Source organism: Rhopilema esculentum, chromosome 12 (assembly GCF_057945365.1).
Source record: "Rhopilema esculentum isolate cy_ngs chromosome 12, ASM5794536v1, whole genome shotgun sequence".
Lineage (NCBI taxonomy): Eukaryota > Metazoa > Cnidaria > Scyphozoa > Rhizostomeae > Rhizostomatidae > Rhopilema > Rhopilema esculentum.
The window spans coordinates 8482930-8505686 of NC_142826.1; the positions used below are offsets into that span (position 1 = coordinate 8482930).

At 34.6% G+C, this 22757-nt stretch overlaps 1 protein-coding gene and 1 long non-coding RNA gene across 3 annotated transcripts in view; one reads left to right on the forward strand and one right to left on the reverse strand.

Annotated features, from left to right (window-relative positions):
* LOC135681531 (ectonucleoside triphosphate diphosphohydrolase 5) lies at positions 1 to 13002 on the forward strand. 2 transcript variants are annotated; one of them, XM_065196052.2, is made up of 14 exons: positions 1 to 640; positions 1167 to 1246; positions 1588 to 1731; positions 1959 to 2037; positions 2400 to 2435; positions 2992 to 3083; positions 3471 to 3553; positions 4187 to 4254; positions 5455 to 5545; positions 6841 to 6920; positions 7948 to 8019; positions 9267 to 9323; positions 12104 to 12213; positions 12804 to 13002. In XM_065196052.2, exons 1-14 carry the CDS (start codon positions 286 to 288, stop codon positions 12894 to 12896), a joined length of 1440 nt encoding a protein of 479 aa, XP_065052124.2. In that variant the 5' UTR covers positions 1 to 285; the 3' UTR covers positions 12897 to 13002. The 2 variants fall into 2 exon arrangements, with proteins under 2 accessions (XP_065052124.2, XP_065052125.1); XM_065196053.2 differs by having other exon boundaries at positions 594 to 672.
* LOC135681538 (uncharacterized) overlaps positions 11498 to 22757 on the reverse strand; it is a 21953-nt gene continuing 10693 nt past the window's right edge. Inside the window, exons 2-3 of the long non-coding RNA XR_010515617.2 lie at positions 20971 to 21027; positions 11498 to 11630 (exon numbers count right to left, since the gene is read on the reverse strand). This is a non-coding gene — a long non-coding RNA (uncharacterized LOC135681538). The remainder of the gene's footprint in view (positions 11631 to 20970; positions 21028 to 22757) is intronic.

The window sequence follows — 22757 nt, forward strand, 5'->3', positions numbered from 1 at the left end:
GCATTCAGACGAACCTTTTGCCATAACAACGCCTCTATGACTTGGCACATGAATTCGGACGATGCTACGAAATAGTTAATTTTGCATTCATCCACTCTCCTTATGATGAAACGACAATGGTTGCCTAAACTCAGATATACTAGCTAGTCTAAAGAAGACTGGATCACGATTTAATGTGACGGAATTTATTTAACTGTTTGTCGTGGTACATGGTTTGGGCTAGGCCAAGTCGTCACGATTTCGTTTTGCATCTTGCAATTTTCATTACCCTCCTTTAGCATTGATATGCAGGACAGAAGTAAGCAGATGCTTTTGGATCCAGTTACAGCTTTCCGACATGGTGAAAAGGATATGTACCGGAATAGACGAAGCTTTCGATTGTTTCTGTCAAGAAAGTCTTGTTTCTTTGTTTTTCTATCATTTTGTCTGTTGACAGTTGTCTACTTGGTACTGGTCAGACCTGGTTCAAATTTAAGCACTTTCAGCGTATTCAGAGTAACTCAAAATGTATACGTAGGAAGAGAAGATAATATCTCTAAACAGGAACATGACATCGGTAAAGAGGATTATTACAGCGTGGTGTTTGATGCTGGCAGTACTGGCACAAGAATTCATATCTTCCATTTCAAGAAATCTAAGGGTATGAGCTCTTCCATTTCAAGAAATCTAAGGGTATGAGCTATGCCATGAAATGAACTTCTCAATTTTTGTTAATATTAAGCATTATACCATGCAAGTTTTTTGGTCAATAAGACAATAAAGTCTGGCTTCTCTGCAATGGTGATATTTGCCATGTATTTTGCAGAGTGGTATATCTAGAAAAAAATGAGAGCTCTCTTTGATGCCATTATTACCTTAACTTTACGTAAGTCAGATATGAAAATATATAGATCACCCAAATGCAAAGCTGGAAAACATGTAATGATTTAAGCTAGAACAGCAGCACTTCATCAGCTGCAACCTGTGAGGGAAGGCAACAACATTTGAGCTACAAGCAACAACAGCGCCGTAAATCCCGGGGGGATGGGGGAGACTGGACCCCCCAAAAATTCTGGAGCAAAATTTATTTCATTAAAGTAGAAAACCTGAATCCAATATTGTTAGGATTTGGTAGTTGCTTGGATACTTTCAAGTAATTTACAATATTTTTTTTATATCCATCCCAGATGGCAATCTGCAACTGATTAAAGATATTTTCAAAAAAGTAAAGCCAGGTCTTTCTTCTTATGCTGATGATCCAGATAAGGTAAGAGGTCCAAAATCCTAAGATTAGATTTTCAAAGTATATGCTTCACAGAATTATTATTAGTAAGATTCAACTTATCAAGTGTAAGGCTTACGGGTTGGTGGAAAATAGAATCAACTTATTGCAAAATCTAGTGGACACTAGTTCTTTGTTGAGCTGACATTAGACAAACTGGTGCATCTAGCCAAGAAAGAAAGGCATATTGTAAATTTTGATGTATTACATCAACAATGAACTGAACTTTATTGCCCCAAATTTCTATATGTCAGTATCAACATTCTATGTATATATTAATAACCTGCGTATATCAAAAAGATAGAAATTTAATATGTTTGCTTCAGGCTGTCCAAAGTGTAAAGAACCTTCTTGGAATGGCAAAAGATTACATTCCAAAGCAGAAATGGTACAAAACTCCACTTGTGCTGAAAGCAACGGCTGGCTTAAGACTGCTTCCTGGCAATAAAGCAGAAAATATATTGGAAGGGGTAAGAATTTAAACTAAAAAGATTATTTTTGATTGTTCATGGCAAACATTATTTTATGGAATGTAAACATGAATATGCATTGGAATTGATTGTTTAACTTTAGGAAAACATGGAACAAATATTGATCATATATTTTGTAAGCCTTTCTACATCTCAAAGTTGACACTTCTTTATTCTGTAACCATAGAACCCTTTTAATTAATTTTCCAATTTTTTGTCTTTCACAGGTTAAAAAGTTGTTTATGGGAAATTTATTCCAAAAGTTAGGCGATGATTTTGTCTCATTGATGGATGGAGACAGTGAAGGTTTGAGTAGTATTAGATATGCAGTATTTCTTCGTCAGTTCTCCTTTGCATGTACAGTAGATTAAATGTCAATTTCGAAAAAAGATTAGACAAGTTTTTGTAAACTGTGTACAATCAAAAGTTTTCTAGGTGATATGAAATGAATTCTTGCAATTATATTTATACTTATGGCCAAAATCATCTATTTTTGTCTTGTCTGGGCCTCTTGTCCAAGATGTGTCCACACAATGTCCAAGCTTGTGTCATCTATAATAGTCAGCTGTATTCATTGTTCTTTGCTCATTTAAAATGCATATTTTAACTCTTGTTTAGATGTGATATTATTTAATTAAATTCTTCAGTTAAGAATTTTTTCCTTCCAGGAATTTACGGCTGGTTAACAGTTAATTATCTAAGTGGTAAGTCCATTTGAAAAACTTTATGATGTGGCACAAGACCACATTAAATATCCTTATCTCCTCAGAGTGACTAACTTCAAAATGATGATCAAAAGTAAAAATGCTGTTGTGGTAACCAATCCTTTTAAAGAATGTTAATTTTAAGAATGTAATATTCTTGCCTGTGTGATAAATCCTTCAAAAGACCAAACTAAGACTCTTTGCATAGTTGTCAGTCCAACACAGTAGTTTTATATTATCAACTTCTCAATTCTCTGACAATAGCAATTAATGGAATTTTGAGAAATCTGGGACAGGTCTTGAGAACTCATTAGAAGGCTTGACAACTTATTTGTTTTCAAAAATTTTAAGAGTCAACTTTTTTTATAAAATATGACTTATTTTAACAGTAATGCTTAACTTTCTTACCAGAAGGCAGGGCACCCTCATACAGTGATGCTAGAAAGAATTGGTTTTTGGATAAAATATGATCATAAATTTTAAATGCAAACAAAAATTAAGATCTATAGGTCCTTGATTGCCACTTCATTTCATTTCCCTTTATTTCATTCTTTAGAGAAACTTAAACCATTGGAAGTGAATAAGATGTATGGTGCTTTGGATCTTGGAGGTGGATCTGTACAAATCACCTTACCTATGGATGACAAGGTTAACTGCTTTTAATGTACTCTGAATTGCAGGTTTCTTTTTTTCTTATGTCAAATGTCACTTGAGGCTATAAGCTAATTTTCAGGAAACCCATAAAGTATGTGTACCCATAACTCTATGTGTTGTGCTTGAAATGCTTTTGAAATTTCATCATTTAACCAACTATTATACAGGTTATACAGCTTCTAAGTAGAATCCTTTTCAGATTGTTTTATAAGTTGCATTTACCATCTCATTTCAGCTGAACTTTAGCTATTTATAAAGCAAATAAGAATATAACTAGACAAATAAATTATATAAAAGTAAAAGTATAATTTTGAAAATTGAATTATTATATAGGATACTTTCTTTTAAGCCTTAAATCAGCCATTTTGGCCTTTTATTTAGCAAATAGAAGAAAATCAAGTTCCTTCAAACTATATCAAGTCAATAGATGTTTCGCTGAATTCATACACTTTATATACTCACAGGTAATATTATGTTTTTGTTCTTTTATTAACAAGCTTTTTAAAAAAATTCTGCATCTGAGCAGAATTTTTTAAGAACGTAAAGGCTTCGTTAGACTATAACATATTCTGCTAAGGTATTCTGGTGCTTTCCCTGAAAATCAGAATGTTAAGGAAAAAATGCAACAATTAGACTTTTGCCGTTTTCTCCTCTTTTAATTCATTAATCCATTGATTGGTTCTATCTGATATGGAAGACAATTATGAAATTCTTAAAGCAACTTTTTCTAGTCAACAACATTTTATTCACTACATTCAGAAATAATATTTTTCTCTGGAGCAGTAAGGAAAGGCCCTGTTACAATACAGAGATCTGACAATGTACTTTTTTAGGCATAGTGCCATAACCATGTAACAGGGGTTTAACACTATTTTCCTGTTTTGAAATGTTTAATATTTGTTTCTGTACTTTGATTATTTCAATTTTTCTAAGGATTGACCTCATGGCCACATGAAAACAATTATGTGTCATATTTGGTATCAAGCTTCTAACAAGTATTCTGAATAGTAAACTTGAGTTCTGTGTAAGACTTTGTCTTTACTTCCTTAAACATTGTCAATTTTTATATTCCGTTATATTCTTTATCATTTTTCCAGTTATCTTGGACTTGGATTGATGTCTGCTCGAGCTGCAATTCTAAATGCATCAGCTACTCATCAAGAAGGTAATTAAGTTGAAACGTAAAGGAAGCATTTAGAAAGGGACTTCAAACAGTTTTCTACATGACTGTATCAACAGCCTCAAGCCCAGAAGTCACATGTTTATACCAAATGTGTCTTAGGAAGTCATTTAAGAAAGCCGTTCACCAAGGGCAATAACTTTAGCCATTTTGAAAGACTTCTCCTTAGCTCAATACCTCCCAATCCTCAGCCATGACATCTGTCAGCTTACGCTGTGTGCTGCCAGATGAATATGTTTACTTTAAAGATGCAGTCAAAATATCTTTTTGATTAAGGTAGATCTTATGAGGTCAAAAGCAAAATATGATAATTTTTAACTTCGTAGGACCAGAAAGACATTTGAAGATTATATTAAGAGAGATTCAATAGCAATTAAAAACATTTATTAAGCAGGACTAGGGGAAGCTATGTCTTTGATTGTTGGTATCTTGTACAACATTTTGGAGTTCTGCTTTATAAGCATTTAGTTTTCCTACCACATTAAGTTCTTCTTAGAGTCACTTCTAATATGGAAACGTGGCACCTCTCAAAAGCCATTTAAGTTTTGCTTGTTAGACAGCTTGCCTAAGTTTATTCCAGTAAGGTCAATATGTTGCCTTTTTGGGGGAATCTCAAAACCTGCCGAGGAAGCTTTTATGTTTTCATAAAATGATGCCTTATGCCTTGCAATGATTGAAATAGCTCTATGTTAGTCTGAATGAATATATGTTTCCTTTGGTTAAACTAGCATTAAAAAGATTTTGAATTAAAAGTTGCAATCAAGTGCTACAATCTTGAAAGAGGTGGAAATTAAAGATTTAGGCACTGTCTTTGGTTTTTAGGTAAAGTCACTATGATTCTTATTTATGTTTATTGCAACTTTGAGAAGCCCCTGCCTTTTTTATTGAGTTAACTTTTAAGATAAGAAAAAACTATGTGTTAACAAGCAATAGGATATATTTTAGATTCATTAATTGTTTGCTAAGATATTTGCATTGGATTAATTGTTTGCTAAGATATTTGCAGTGGAGAAAATTGTCCTTAAAAAATTTGATACATTTTTAAGAGAACTTGTGTTACGCTTATGTCGCCATCAATATAACAAAAGTCTAACTCTAGCATTAAAGAGTATAGTAAATTGAAATATAGTAAATTGTATAGCTTGAACATCTTAATTGTAGTGAATTACTATTTTTCTGTTGCAGACTCAAAGAAAGTGATTTCAGTGTCCAGTCCCTGTTTTCCAGTGGGCTATAAGGATGTTTGGAAATTTGCAGGATATGACTTTGAAATTAAGTGAGTGCAAAAAAGTATTTGAAAAAGCATGATGTTAAAAATACTCAGTATGAAAACACTAGGAGTTCAATATCCGACGCAGAACTCGGCGTTTCAAAGGAAAAATATGTCAATCCATTGGACTTTGCATAAACGAGTCTGTTGAAAAATATTCCCATAGACAGCATTATTAATTTTTGTCTATTAAGCTTTATTATTTTTTAAAAGTTGAAAAACAATATAGCAGTTAGTTCCTAACGAATATGACTGACTGTAATAAATGCAACTGTCTCTAGAAAAAGAATTTGATAGATTCTTATAGAATCCGATTTTTTAAAAGGAAAGGTTTGGTTGCATCGAAACTTGTTTTGTTTAATGCAAAATCAACAATGGCTTTTGACAAAGTTGTTTTCGATAATAGAATGGAGATTGAATAGCAAATCTTAGACCAGAGGTATAAAATTTATTTTATCAAAGGGCCACATGAGTAAAACCTGATCTGTGTTGGAGAGCTGAACCAACGATAAATTAATTCCGTGTACTGTTTATTATCTCTCAATGTAAATAGCTATAGATTAAACTATATTTCAGCTGGCACTGGTTATCAGAAAGACATATTTATTACTTCAATATTGATATAAAGATATGAAATTGTGGCGAAGATCAAGTTGCAAAATACTCCCACAAAAGTATTTTCAAAAATAGCACAATTTTCAAAGTAAAAGCAACACAATTTTGAAGCATGAACATCGTAACATAAATTTTGATAATATTTTCATCTCATATTCTGTTTGACCACACTCTCACAAAGACCGGACAAAAACGCTCAAAGGGTCAGATGTGGTCCACGAGCCGTAAGTTGCCCAAGTCGGATTCGGGCTGTTGTTGATGACGAGTGTCACTTTGTATTCATTTTCTGGTACTTTCTTGTTTGGATCTGAAGGTTTGCTGGATCTGATCTGATCAAATCTGAAGGATCAGGTTTGCTGGTCTATCAGTGATCGGTTATGAAAGATAGAAAGAATCGAAGACTTTTGTATATTATTTTAAGGAAAATAATGTCAGAAAATAAGATGGCCTAGTCTAAAGATTTCCATTCCAGGAATTGCTTTGTGCTATTTTCTTTGCTACCTGGAATCTCTACACAATTCTGTGGTGTCTTTGGCCTTATCGTGGATCGTTACGATACTCATATAAGATATTTTATAGGTAGCAAAAGTTCTACCATGATATATTGCATCATTCGCAGTTTTACTTGAATTTTATATTTAGCTGATGTAGCTTCCTTTTATTAAAATTTGAACTTTTTTGTACAGGGGAACAGACCAGTGCAGTTTTGAAAACTGTCAAGACTTTGCAAAAAGTGTTGTTATGGCCAAAGGGATCAATCGTGCTGGTAAAATATTACTGTGTTTGCTTAGCAATGCTAAGAATTTTGTTTGGCAATGCATGGATTTCACCAGAACTCATATCCCTTGCCTTACAATATATAGATACCAAGTAATGCCTTGACAGCGTAGGCGACCATACGCAATCCTGTGACAGGTCGATGTAAAATTTACTTTCTTAAAAATTTTGTTCATCGATTGAAAAAATATTTCTTTTATTCATAATTTAGTCAATTTCAATCTGATTTGCAAAAGCCATTTTCATCTCTAAATCTCTATTAAGCCTGATTCTAACAAAGCATCCCTCAAAATGTTTTCTCTGAAATTATATTGAAGAAAAAAAACTTCTATTCCTTAATTAAAAGTTCCTTTTCCTCGATAAATTTTGGGATGGTGAAGTAATCAGGGCCGCGAATTATTATTATACGCAAAAGCTCCATAATTTACTAAATTTCTCCAAGCAAAAGTTTTGTCTCTTAAAAATGCTTTATAAAAATATTTCGATAGTTCATGTCTTTAGGCTGAGCTAATGTTTCCAGCAATCTAGGAAAATTTGAGTCAAAAAATGTAATATAAACATATTAACACAGATATAAGCAATTTTCCCTCAAGCCATAACCTCAAAGTATTTCTCTGAGGTTTCTTCCCTAAAAATCGACCGATTATTATTATTTTAAGCAATGTATTCGATTTTAAGTCTGCTTTTACCGATACACTTGCTCTCAGTATAAAGCAATATGTATTTTTAGTTTTCAGATTAACAAGATATAATCAGTTCTGTGATCGAACTAATTTGCACACAACTGGGTAATCAAAACAAATTCTGCAGGCTCCAAAACATGTCTAGCTGCAATTTGCAGCTATGAAAAGACATAATAACTTGTCTCATTTATTTTGCTTATCTAGCAAAAGACCTTCTACATGTTGATACACTTTGATTTCCTATTATACAATATCGTTAATCAAATTTATTGCCTTATCGTCTTCATTTCATTACTTCTTCAATACTCCTATCATTTCCGATTTATTTTACAGCCAAAGTCAACAATGTCAACATTTTCGCATTTTCCTACTTTTTCGACAGAGCAACTGATCTCAGTTTGATAGGTATTACCAAGTTAATCTTTATTTACTTCGATAATTTAATCAATTGTATTCAATTGTTTTAAAGTATTGTTGATGTTTAGTGAAATAATTTTAATGTTTAATTCTAAGTATATTTATATTTATTTCATTTAATTTCATGTTCTGAGAGTATGCTAATATATCAAAAGTATTTAGATTTATCAGATCAGCTATTTAGAGGATCGCTACCCTTATCAAATATTAAAGTTATTTCGTCTATAATAGAATCTCATTATGAATTCCTCGATAATTTTTTCTGGACGATTAACCCAAATCTCAGAAACTTTGATATAGCGAGGATAAAGGAGCAAGCTATTATTGAAAGCGTCTTATATCCTGTGGTCTGTGCCATAAACCCACAGATTTGAACTTCGCCAATAAAATCCTTGGCATCATCTTACCTCAATTTAACTAGCCTGCGTGCAAACTTTACTTTCCGTTGCGAAGGAGAGCCAGGGCGGAACTTCCGTATTGGTTCTCCTTCGCAACGGAAAGTAAAGTCTGCACGCAGGCTACAATTCAACTTGCCTTAGCGAAAATTTTAACTGGTGCTTTTTGCTGATGGATATCTCACCCGTTTTTTTTCACTATGTGATTGAACAAACAATTTTAAGTTTATACTTCCAAGCATTTTTCAAACAAGACTCAAGACTTTTCTACATTGCTAATCAGTAGATTTGCAGCGGAAATTAATTTTGAAGTTCTGATTATTAATGTTAGTCCGGCAGTTAAACTTCATTAACGATAATTTTTGGCTCCATTGCTACGCCAGAGAAGCTGACACGTGCTCAAATAAAAACAATAGAAAACGCAAGTTCAGCTGCTTTGTCTTCAAAATTTTGCCCTAACGCTAAAAGGTCACTGTAAATTATACTCCTGTTACATTTAAAGTGGTTCTAATGGGGTGTTACCAAACAAAAGATTAACTTGCAATCTTTTAGATTAGAGCATTTTGTGCTGCTGAAAGATGCTTTTTGAATTGTGGCTATTATGTAGAATACTGTAGAACTTAAATTATGTAGAGTATTAGTGAATTGTGCTTGACATTGTGCTGTTGATGCATTTTCAAGATGTAATATATCCAAGTTTTTAACGTATATCAAAGAAGAAAAATTTTGTCTCAACGTGTATCTAAGGCCTCGGAAAGTAAGCACCATGCTAGAAGCTGTCTCTGAAGTGCTAATTAAGTTTCAAGCTGTTACTTGTATACTGATGGTTTGCTTTTGCAGATGAAAATTCTGGTGGCGAGATAATGGTTCAAAACTATGTTGACGCTGCTCAAACAGGTAGATCAGTTTACCGTTAAATATTTATTGTTTGATAAAACAATGTTTAAGAAATAGACGTCATGTGTTTTTCACTGTCTCTAATATGTATACTTGTATATTTGTTTATAAGTTGTTATCAGTAGTTTCTTATGAATAATCATAGTTTCCTAGTCGACCCTTTTAGCATTCAAAGGTCTTATGGTATTTGTAACCAGATGACTCATTTTAGCCTATGCGCATACTAAGTACCTCATGTAAATCAGTGGAAAACATTGACGATAGCAGTTAAATGGAGCTTAAATCGACCTCATCTTGTTTCTCTAAACACTTTTGCTTATAATGTAGCTCAGAAGACAAGCTATGTTCGTGATCTCTTCAAGGTTATAACAGCGACTGGTGTTTTAGTTTTTATTTCGTTCCCAACGCTCTTCTTGCCAAATTAGCAAAGAGCATGCATGATTTCCCTTGCCTATCTACAAAGCCGCAATTATTTTGAATCCTACAAATCCTATAGCCTACTGGATGCATTATTGGCTGGCTGGATGGCTGGATGCATGCATTTATTGGATGCCTCCGTTACACAGCATGAGCCTACCTTTCCGTTCACTTTTTCTGTCGCTGTTGTCTTTTCATTTTCTTGGCGCCTTTAAAAAATTCCTTTAGCACGTTGCTAAGTATAGCTTAGATTTAAACTAACCATATCAGCTTCTTTGTCTTCCTCGTGAAGCGATACATTAATGAATTCCTTGTTCATAATTGCCAATCTCTTTAAAAATGCTAAAAAAGATTCAGGAAACAGCATTGTTTCTTGTATCTTTGTCCTAAAGTTAGATAGTACCCTTTATTTTGATAGATATTATATTGATGCGTCAAATGATTTTCAAAATCTGTTTATTTCGTTTATTTTATCTTATTCTCTCAAACTTTATCTATAAAATCTGTTTGTCGAACGTTAATGTGTTTCTTGGCAATATGTGATTGCTTTCATTGACTGTTCAATCATTTTCATCTCATTTTAAATATATATGCGCATTCTGATGTTGCTAACATCGTCTTGGCCCTATCAACTTGCCCATTCTTCTGCTACGATCACAAATCCTATTCACTTAGCTACATCTTCCTAGCCAGCCTCTTGTTCCAACCAGCCTCTTGTTCCAACCAGCCTCTCGTTTACAATTACAACCTCTCTATAGCCACTTGTCTGACTGTCGTTTATTTGAAACTGCGTATCAAGGCTTATACCACCGTCTGTAAAGCGTTCAGTTTTTTACATTATCAGTTTAATTAGATTAATTTACATTAGCAATCAGCTTCATGTATACAAAGTAATGTTATGAAGAAAGGGTCATTGCGTTTGTTCAAAGAATGCTATTACGGTTTAAAATTTCATAAAAAGCCTATTTCAAATACTGGTGGATTCCAGTTAATTTCTAAAGCTTTTGTGATCTTTACTAATAATAGAAAAATACAGTTTTCAAATATTCTGATAAAGATCGTTTTTAAATTGAATGGTCGTGTCTACCACAATTTACTTTGTCGATTAGAAATTATTCAATTCAATCTTTAAACGGAATGTAGATTAGCATTTATGCAGTATTGATCGTAGATAGCAGTTATCAACACTGTCTGATTCTAATACGAACCTCAAAGGTAAAACGCAGAAGAATCAGAGCATTTTCCAGTTACCAACAAATATGATGCTCTGACTCACACTGAAAATAAGGTGTGGAATGGGTGTGGAATGGGTGTGGAATAGGTGTGGAATAGGTGTGGAATGGGTGTGGAATAGGTGTAAAATGGATGTGGAATGGGTGTGGAATGGATGTGGAATAGGTGTGGAATGGGTGTGGAATGGGTGTGGAATAGACGTGGAATGGGTGTGGAGTGGGTGTGGAATGGGTGTGGAATGGGTGTGGAATAGGTGTGGAATAGGTGTGGAATGGGTGTGGAATAGGTGTAAAATGGATGTGGAATGGGTGTGGAATGGATGTGGAATAGGTGTGGAATGGGTGTGGAATGGGTGTGGAATAGATGTGGAATGGGTGTGGAGTGGGTGTGGAATGGGTGTGGGATGGGTGTGGAATGGGTGTGGGATGGGTGTGGAATGGGTGTGGTACTTTAAATTACATTGATGTCTTGATCCCTCATGTTTTCACTGTTTTCTCACTCAGTATAATCCACTAAATATGACCTATATGAAACATACATCTTTTCTCTCTTTTGCTATACCTATGCGTTCATTTGTTGGAGTTTCTAAGCTTGTTCAAATTCAAATTACCTTACCAGAATCCAGATGCTTCCACCTGTTCCATGCAGCTGAATTGCCTATGAAGAGTGAAAACCAATATTAATGTTATTCATGCTCTGTGTCAAATCAAAACCAATTTTTATGTTGATGACATCCTAATGCCTTCATCTTCAAAATTTATGTCATAATTCCCTCTATGACGGCAAAGAGCCCGAAAAACATATCACAACACGAAGTCAATATGGGTATGTTCTGATCAGGACAAGCCGGTTGATAAGTTGTCTTTGATTAGCTTGCTCCTGGTGATGAATTCTTCTTTATTCTAAACGTGACTTTTTCAGTAAAGAGTGATTCCCTCGCTGCTGATCAACAATACAAACAGTATCTTATCCCAAAACATTTCCACGAGAAAGCCCAGAAAGAGATCTGTTTTGTTTTTTTCTTAGTTTTACCCGTTTGTTTTAAGAAATTCAATTGCAAATTACCTTTGCAACAGAGAGCTTTGCTATAAGTTGAATTAGATTAACAATTAAAACTTTTCTTTTTACAGTTTGTCAAAGAGGCAGCGTGACTGAGAAGCCCTTTTTATGCTTGGATACGACGTACATCAGCACTTTGTTGACCGACGGCTTTGGCCTTGGCCTTCATCACCGCCTAATGGTAAACGTTATCAAATTTACATTTATATTGCAGCAGTCTTCCTTCTTAGTGACGTGTGTTGTATTACAGCCAAGGGCAGAAAGAAACAGTAATAAAGAGGCTTTGTGAAATTAGATTGAAATAAAAGGAATCCGTGAAAAATGATGGAATGTGAGTCAAGCATAGAAGGCTAATCGTCGCCTTGCGAAGTAAAGAAAGCGAGTAATAGTGAGTAAGAAAATGAGAGTAGTAACAAAGTATTGAAAGAAATGAAGTAAAGGAAGAAAGCAATAAACATAAATGAAAAACGAAAGCGATGTTTAGGTAACAGATAAAAAGAACCGAACAAAAAGATGAGATTGGGAAAACCCCTATCAATGTATAACAGTTAACTTGAGCTAAATAAATTTCTGCAAAATTTTCTGGTAATTCATTTATTTATGTAAGTCGGTTGAAGAAGGAGGCTGAATAAATCAAAGCCAAAGTCTGAAAATGGGGATGGGCGATTCCCTCAATAGGTTGTCGTTTGATGCTTTATCTACCAGGACGGGATTTGTTACTAGTTCTTCTGCTTTGAAACATTATTTATTATATGTTTTTTGTTTTTATAGCTGAAGAGAAATATAAATGATTTTGATGTCAGTTGGGCGGTTGGTGCTGCCTTGGATCTTTACGAACAAGCAAGGAAAATGTCGCATAATTGATTTCTCGAACAATCTTATTGATGCTCATTGTATTTTGTTTTACCAAAGTTGTAACTTTGATACTAACGTAGATCGTTAAATCATATTAGACCAATTTTTGCCAAAATGTCTCTCTATTTGTAGGTTTTCTTTGAATCTGTGATTTCACTGAAAACATAAACATGAGCGAAAGAACTTGTCTAGAATCATAGGTGGCCTAAAAAGTTTTTGAAAAAAGATTGACTGCGTTTACTGATTGTGTACTACCAACAAATTAAGTCACGTTGAACTCAGGATCAGAAGAAAATACACTACACCCGTTAACTTTGGTCGACAATGTTCTGCTACAAAAGTAACAGAGAAATGTACTCGTTTTGTTAAATGATCGAGCTCCTTCATAGTAAAGATTTTCTTCAAGTAAGCGTCTAACGGTCATTGACCATAAGAAATAAAGTAGATTTGGAATGTTACACCAGGAATACACAAATTAACTTTTTCAAAATGAAAGATGCAATAAGATCTTATGTTGGCTTGAAGCAGTTATTATAACTGGTAGTATAGTTGAGGAGCTTTCAAACAGTACTGAGCAATACGTTTATATAAATACTTTTACAGGCAATTTCTCTGAGGATGGCAATCTTGCTCCCAGTCTGCATACGGTTGCTTTTTTGTTTCATTTTCAGCTGTGTTATTGCTTTTGCCGATGCCTTGAAGTAATATTGTATGTCATTAGCCAAGTTTCAATACTGAAGGCCTTGTCGTAAGATGAAGGAAGGTTCCACGGCAGATTTAGGCAAAAACAAAATTCTGAAAGTGGTAGCAAAGACAACGACTGTTTAATCGGTCTGTCGTAAAGTGCACGATCTCATCTTGACAGTAACTTCGAGTTTCACGCTTAATGCGAACATCAGACAACAGTTGGCAGATGATCACTTAAATTTGAAATTCAGAATTACAACTTAGAACCGTCCTGTTCCGTACACCGAAGGGTGAAAGCAAGATTATAACTTCACGGAAAGGAAGATTTCCTTCCTTTATGATTATACCTGCTCGACCATCTCTTGACAAATTGAACTTTGAAAATGTGAGAAAATTCCCTTGAATATTTCAATTATGAGGAGTTAACTAAAACATAACATAAAAACCGAGATTAGAACAAGTTAAACCTTGGAAGAGGGAGAAACCCTGTCAACGATTTCCCTCAAATACTCTACAGCTGATCCTGTAAGATTTTGATAACCGAGATGACATGAGATGGGCTGCTGGCGGCAATTCCTTGCAAGGCAAGGTGGGAAATGAAAATTATTGAAATAAAGGGAATGAGAATAACGTTAATGCTAGGGAAGGAAGAAGAGAGATGAATATATATACATGAATGTATTAGGAAGTAAAGATAAACATATATCGATTAAATTAGTGGACGTTCACGTGAAGATTGTTCTTTTGACAAAAATATATTTAAGCAAATTCATAGCTTACATCCTATGAAAAACAATTTAGTTACTTACTTGGTTGACCTAATTTTTCTTCATAAAATTTTTGCAATCCAGTTTATCGTGATATTTTATCAGCAACTTTAACTGAAAGCTGATTCTAAAAACACTTTGTTTAAAACCATGCTACATGAACATTTTTGAATTTATCTGTCTTTCGGTTGTAAGTTATTACAATCTATCCATTCCATTATTTATGCTATTAGTGAAACATTTCGACACTCATTGTCATCAAAAGTTTTATTGTACCTGCAAAGGTACATACTGTTGAGAAAATGCCCTATTTATCTTGGAAGTTGAACAAAAATCGAAAAAGTAAGTTAGGCTATATATGGAAACATTGTCTTCTTTATGGAACCTTGCTTAAAAACTGAGGGCCTGAATTTGCTAGTTACGAACATATCCATGAGTATTTTCTTCTGGTGCTCTGTGCTTTTGTCTTGAGAAATGACAAAGAGGATACATGTGCGAGATTAAGAACAGAAAAAGAGACTTGTTACTTCAACCAGACAGGATAAAATATTTGACTTGGTTTATATCAGACCTTCTTAGAAAGCAAAATCATTTTAACGATTATGAGAACCTCACTTTCCACCTCCTCACTTCCCACCAATGAGGATTTCCTTGCGCTAAGCTGAAGGTTTCTTAAGGCATCGTTGACGTTTCTTGATTTTTATCCCTTCTATTGTCTACTTGTTATTATGAAATTGTAGTTAGGGCTGCCGAGAGTTTTCGGAAGGCTTTGAGGCAAGACCGAGAAGCGAGCATAGAGAAACTTTTTTGCGACCACGTCTTTCAGATAAGCTTTAATGCATTTAGAATACTTCTTGCAGTCACTTCTTATAATCGTTTCAAACATTTTACTATTTCTAGACACACTTTTGCTACATTTGACTAAATCTATCCTTGAAATGGAATTCATTACTTTATGTGGCCCCCCTGCATTTCAAAGGCATAGATCAATTTGCCCCCCCTATGCCCTGAATGGGGAGCAAGTATAATCCCAGCCTTGATTTCAATATCAAATTTTCGTCTTTATTAGTGACAACTACGGTACATCTTTGACTGAGTATGTATGTTATTGAAAAATGTTTGATTTTAGTAACGTGTATAGTTTTCCAACGGAATACAATGCGATTGGTCAATATAAACCTTGATAAATATAATCTCGACTTATCAATAACCATCCCCTCAATAAAGTGCCCCCTCAATAAGCGTCCGTTAAAAATTTACAAAAATCAATTAAAACACTTGGGTGCTTCATCGTGAGCTTTGCGATATTTTAGTTACTAACTAGTCTGATAAATCATATAAACGTCATTAATAATTCATATGTATTAATTTAGTGTTGCATCAGGTAGATTGTGCCAAGATAACGTTACCTAAGTCTTATCTTGTTGGTACCAGTTTGAAAACGAAAAATAAAACAATATCTCAAATTTTATCTAAAAGATAGATATTTGAAATTAGGAGCCTCTCCTTCTTCCTCCTTAGATATGAGAAATTATTTGCTTCACTGTTTGTTACCATGGAAATTGACAATAAGACTTCATACTCTTTCAATAATTATCCCCTCTCATCGTTCCCATTCCCCGGCAGCACTACCAGATATATTCTCAAGACCATAAGTACTCCAAGTAACACTTTCTTTTGAAGAGAACGTGTGACAAGTGTGTTACCTAGAGCGGAGGCAATACATCAACACTAATCAAAAGTGCTCGAACATAAGAGAGCTTAAATGGAAACATCATATTAAATCATATTGAAGCCATTACGAGTCCATTTAATAACTAAAAATGATTTCTTTAAAAAGAGCGCAGCAAATTTCTATTAAATATTTTCGTTTCTCATTAAGCTTAACAAAAAAAGCAGTTAACTTAAGAAATTATTATTAGATAATCGATTTATAGACTTACTGTACATTCATATACAGATAATCCCTTACAAAGATGCATTTCAAATGGTACCCTCAAAAATTGTTTCTCATTCGGGACAGGCAAATCTCAAATTTTTCGTCAACCTCTCTCTGGTATATTGTTACCTTGAGTACCAGAGCCACATTAATTCGAGAGTGGAAATAGAAGATAGGAGCGGAGTTCCTTCTTCTCAGCTAGACGTTCCTCCGCTGCTTGGCATTCTGTTTACGCGCTCAAATTTCTGTGGCACTGGTTCCCAGGGTAGTATATCGTAAATGTTTGGTTTCCTTTAGGGGTTGGAACAATTGTCATTCTATGGTGGTATAACCAGGAATGACTTGTAAAGTTGCAACGTGAGGATATTGGTATTCAGAGTATCTCATACTTATGTTTCGCAAGAGTTGAATGTGCTCGTTTTTTGCTATCTACAAGCGGAAAAGCCTATATCTGCGTGTCTATCACTTCTATTTACATAATACAGGTGCAAAGGCCGAGATTGCCTCTACCCTAATAACAATATATCTCTTCTAGTGTGTGTATCTAAAATTATGCACATGATTGCAGTAATAAAACTGATGTACAAGGGTGATACAATCTAACCTAGGTTTGTCATTAGAAATACAATAATATATAGAAAGAATCAATTTAGAATACATCATCATTTCTAGACTAAGTGAGGGTCTAGAACAAATCTATCGACATTTTGGTTGATGAACCGAAAAAATATGTTATTATTGCTATTATTATCGTGTTTGCTACTATTATTGAGAGATTAGATGGGCTGAAATCGGTTATGGATTGTCTTCAGCAAAATTTTGCGGTTTTCTGGAAAAATGGTTATTCCATTTCAAAGTGAAATGCAATGCACCTTCAACAATGTTTCAACAGTAGAATATGAATTAGAATGGACAAATGATTAAAAAGTATTTTTTGTGCTTCCTCCTACAAAAACTTTTCATGATAAAATTTGAAGAGATTATAATGGGGTGCTTTGGAATGTGTCCCAATATGGTAACGCCCCTCTTTTCAAAAAATCAACTCAGTTAATATCTTCTTTCGTTAGATCGATTGCTTGTTGTCCAACATATAAAATATGCATAAACGTCTCTCTTTGAATAAGGACTATAATTATACTTGCGTTTGAAATGCCACTTTTGGGATTGTTTTCGTTAAAACTGAATTCCAATTAACGAGCTAAGATATTGTAACAAAAGTATAATAGAAATTGTTTGTACGCATTTTTAGCAACATATATCGTCTTAGATTCATAAGCCACAACACGCTTATAGATTCTCTATAAAATTGGAAAAATTTACCGTAAATTCGTGCGTCTTACTTTACATCTGCATAAAATTTTGTCAATACAGAATCTTCTACTCTGTATTTGTAAACAATTGATAATAGATTCAGTCTCTTCCGATTTGTTCTGAATAGGGAGCATTTTATCTCATTTCCAGCTTTAGTTGTACTGCCGCAAGGTTATATAATAAGAAAACCACAGAGGGTCAATTTAGGAGGGGACAAACGGCAAGTGCCCCGTAAAATCGTTCTAAAGGAATTTTTTGGCATTTTGTTTGTTATTGCAAAGATATCCAGAAGAAAGACTACTTTTCCTTTACGCAAAATTTTCCTCAGTAAAAAAACTTTGATTCCCTTATGTAGAAAAAACATTGTCTTATTCACAACATTTGTAAGAAATGAGACACACGAAGCCGAGCACAATTTTTGAGGAAATCAGGAGAATCATTCTCTTTGGATCGACATTTTTTTAGTTGGTAATGTTAGGGAAAGGCTCTGTATACACATATACATCATAAAGGATATGTATATACAAATGTTGAGAATTCATAACATTTGATATTGTTTCTTATACACAATTTAAAAAATTACCTTTGACAAAAACAAAGGTACAATGACGATGCCATTGGGCATGAGCATGATGCCCATTTTTGAAAATTAAAAGTGCTGTATAACAATTCAAGTTACACCTAAGGATTTAAAAGGGGAGCTATTATAATTGTGGCTTGCGAAAGCAGAAATTTATGGGTTGGGGATTTTAGAACGGAATTCAACACCCGTTTAGAGGGAGGGGTCAGTTCTACAAGCATAGTAACAGCGAGTTTGAATACAAGCAAAATCCATCAGAGCGTGGTAACTTTTCCCATCTTGTCATCTGGTAGCTGATAGCTCCACAGTAGTTTTTTTAGAATTCACACACGCTAACTCTTTCAAAACAAGTTTAGTCTTTGAAAATGGTTTCTTATTTAAACCAAACTTACGAATGGTGGGCGAAAATGCAATTTTTACGCTGCTTTTTGCTCAAAGTAAGTTTCGGCTTTTTCTCACGAATTTATTCACAAGCATCATAATTTCTTTCCTGTGTGTTTGTTAAAAAGATTCAGCTGTCATACTTTGCACTTGCGTCATCGAATTATCTGGTGTTTAGTCGCGTTATTGTTTCTCGCCGAATTTTCGCTTAGCCAAAATAGAACAATTAAATATACATTAAAGTGTATCAACCAGTATATGCAGTATTGCTTATTCACTAATTCATCTTTCAATCAAACGATACTGGTAGCAATCTAGTGTAGGGAGAGGGAGACCAAATTGGTCCAAGCCCAATCCCCGCGGTCACAACTCTATTGTGCTGACTATCTTAACTGCTTAGAGTTCGGCATTTGAAATCGAAACTTGAGATGTTCTTCCGAGGCGAGGGTCGTAACATACGAAGTCGTTTGATCAATCTCCAAAGACAACACAACACCTCTCCGGCCTTTTTTAGCTGCTTGCTCATACAACCGCTTACTCTCAGTTGTTGGGAAATCCATCGGTCTACAACACGAACATAAAGGCACTCTCATCTCCTTGTCATTCTTTTCATTGGTCTCAAAACTAATGCTCTTTTCGATTCCGTTCAGTGCTCCTGTCTTTGGTTCCCGTGATTTAATCTCGAACTCCAAGGTTCGCTTCCCGTCTTGCAATATGCATTTGTTCATCGTAGGTGCGCGTAGATGTACGGTTTGACTCATAACTAGAGCTGTTTCGAATCCTGGGTTCCAAGAAAATACCAAAGACTTTTAAAACCAAAATTTTTGTACAATAGCAAATTTCCAATAAGATATTTTTTTATACATACGTTCACTTAACCTTGGGTAGTTGAACAGACCTTTAAAGTCGTTGCTTTTAGTATTCACCGAACGAGCGCTCAACAGAAAGCTGTTAATATGCGAAATATATTTAGCTGCAACTTTGAATGTATAAATGCACAATTCGTGACGTTGTCCGATAAACATATATTGTTTTGTCGACGCCTTTATGTCTACATTAACAGTGCAGGCATGAATTATACGAGATTATCTTCCATCTCTTCTGTTGTTTTATCAAACCCTTCTTCTCTTCAATTCAACTGTAATCCTTCCAAAACAAGAGCGTGAACGACTTTAGCACGCACACGAGTGACGCAGTGTCAATTGAAACATGCGTGTACACATTTAATAATGACCTGCTACCTTGAATAAATTCTTGATTCGTAGCTGACGCCCTGAAACAGTTTCTCGTTACGGTAGAGTCCAGATGCTTTCTCAACTAATACAAGTTTAATCAATTTTGTAGATAACAGCTCGACAAATTTTTAAAGATTTGACACGTACTGCGGTTAATCAGCATCTTTTCATGTTTAACAAAAACAGCTTTCTTATGTATACTTCTTTCCAATCAATACTTCATGTCTGTCCGCAGATTATCATGTCCTATCTACGCATGTGCAGACAACGTCGCGTACAATCTCCAGGCTGAAGATGTCTTTGTTAAATCTTAACCAGCTTTGCTTGATAGAATAACAACAAAACAGAATGACTACACCAGGAATATTTGGCAATCACTGTTAGATAAAACTCCTGTGTAATGCTTTCTCCATGTCTTGTTTAAAAAGCCTGATTTGGTTTTAATGATTAGTAACATACAGTGAGTATCCATAAGGCGATTGGACGCTTTGCATCACGTGTGTTGATTCATTCAAGCAACTCATAAGCCTCTGCGCACCTTGATCTCTACTATCTCTTAATTGAAAATGTTTGTTACTTAACTTAGCAAAACTCATTTATTTTTCATTATGACCATGAATGTTATTACACCTTATGATATCAACCTGCAAACGCGAGTTTCTACTCGTCTCGCTGCGTTGGAAAATAACATGGTCTCATCTTTCGATCTTCTTTCAATGCATTTAAAGAGCAATGCTCAAGATTCTTCTCAGCCTAACAAGATCTGGCATCTTCTTATTCACGATAATAGAAAAAGGGATAACCTATGCTTGTAGAAATGAAAGTAATATTCCTGCTGCACCAATGTTTGGCTCAATAGAGAAATAGCTCAAGTATACCGAAATGACTCTCTTGCAATGTCCAGCAAAGCACTATTTATTTTTTCACTTATTTTAACCACTTATTTTTCACTAATGATACGTTTTTCATAAAACCTCAACTCTACCAATACTCTTTTATCAGTCATCATATATACATTAAACTACAGTTGTTAGAATTACGAACAATGAAGCCCATGAGCATAGAGTGAGAATTTATAAACACTGTGTTCAATTGATGGTGGAAGGCAAACAAGAAGAGTTAAATACTGGTACTTAGCTGCAGTTACGTAACTATAAGGAATTCGTGTGTGCAAAAAGCTTACCTTGTTATGTATTTCCATGCTCCCTGCCTGTATCATTTTGTGATTAATTGCTTGACCCTGTAATTTTATGAGAATATTCAAAAAATAATTCGATCTTCTGTCAAAAGATAATATTTCTTTTCATTATTATTATTCATAGACACGTTTGTGATAAAGCTTGTCGATAAGAATAGCGAAAATTGTATGGGCATAAGAAAGTGGCGAAATGGCTCTCGTATGATACTATTTTCTTCAACCTAAAAAGAAACCTGGTAGTTATGACTTTTGAAAAATTGACTTCAGAAATATTTGATGTTCAAAAATCTTAAAGAAACTTAAACTAAATAATCAAGCTAGAAGATAAAATAATTAATAAAAATAATTTTTGTGAACTACGCTTGTTGTAACCATTGAGAACTATTTGCATGCAAAAGATGAAAGAGTACCAATTTTCTTCTAGAAATAAATAAAAGGAAATTTCAATCCCATTCAGGATATCGTTCCAAGTTTATCTTTTCATTTCTCTTTACCTGTTTGACATTTATCTTTAGCATTTCTTTCATTATATATACATTAATTTGGAAAAGAGATTTATTTCTTGAAGGCTGGAATACGACCATTAGATGCGTTATTCAATTCCATTGAAAGATATTGCAGATTTTTGTGATGAGAGGCAATTGCTCGCGTTTGATCATGGATCCTGTTTATACCATTATCGGGTTGTGCTTCTTGGCCTACCCTAGGGTCTAAAAGAGCACTGGCCTACGCTGACTCGCACCACCTTTCTTTTTTGTAAACAGTGGCACCCAACCCCAACCCCAAGGTTTGAAAATAGGTCGAGTTTCAAAAATAAGTTTCCTTCATTTCGTTGCAGTGCAGAAAATATCATGATCAAAACTGAAATTACTATACAATTCTCGAGGGTTCTAAGGGTTCTCCTACTATCTGGGTCGTCGAACTTCCCTTTACCTGCAGCCCTTTAAAATATGACGCGGAGCCTTACCGTTTTCTTCATGGTGATGGATTAAATTTCGTGTTGTAAGATTGCAAATCATGTCGAATGGAACCTGCTAAACCGATCAACGATGAAAGAATGCACCATTGACATTAAAGGCGTTACCAAAATGTAAAGGCGTCCATTTACCTGGCATTCTTGCAAAAACAAGTCCACGCCCTTCTTTCAAGGTGTTCGTAAACAAGCGTTAAGGTACGCCCTGTCACAGGTCTTTTTGAAAATGTTTAAAGGTTAATCGAAACACGTTCGACAATAAGTTTGCTGAAACGATGCAAAATGAATTTGAAAGGGATGCTCCTCCAGGAATTTTTTTGTTATTATCCAGGGACATAAATTCGCCCAGGAAAAGAAACTGGCACTAAACTTTTGTGTAAGGTTTTGTGCCGCAGTAAAGGTGTGTTTCGTTTCTGTGAGGAAAGTTAACAAGAATCAGTGTTCAAAAGCTATGAAGTTTTGGAATGCTTTTTCAGTACATTTACTTTAGACTCTGCCTCCAACGACAAGGTGCATGGTTTACCCCCCCCCCCCCTACCTTTTCAGCGCTGGCTTGAACATGTTTTGAAATGGCAATGTTTCCGAAAAACTTTAAATCCAATCAAAAGGGCATGACGATTGCATTCCTACCAATTATAAAAAATTAACAACGGGCACTTGTACCAGATGTGATGTGATTTGACCAAAGGTCCACATTTACTTTAGAATGCAATCTTTTTTCAAAACCAGCAAGTCTATCAAATTTCAGGATCATTTGGAACACAGGATGATCTTTTAATTTAAGCCTTTAGGACCCTTT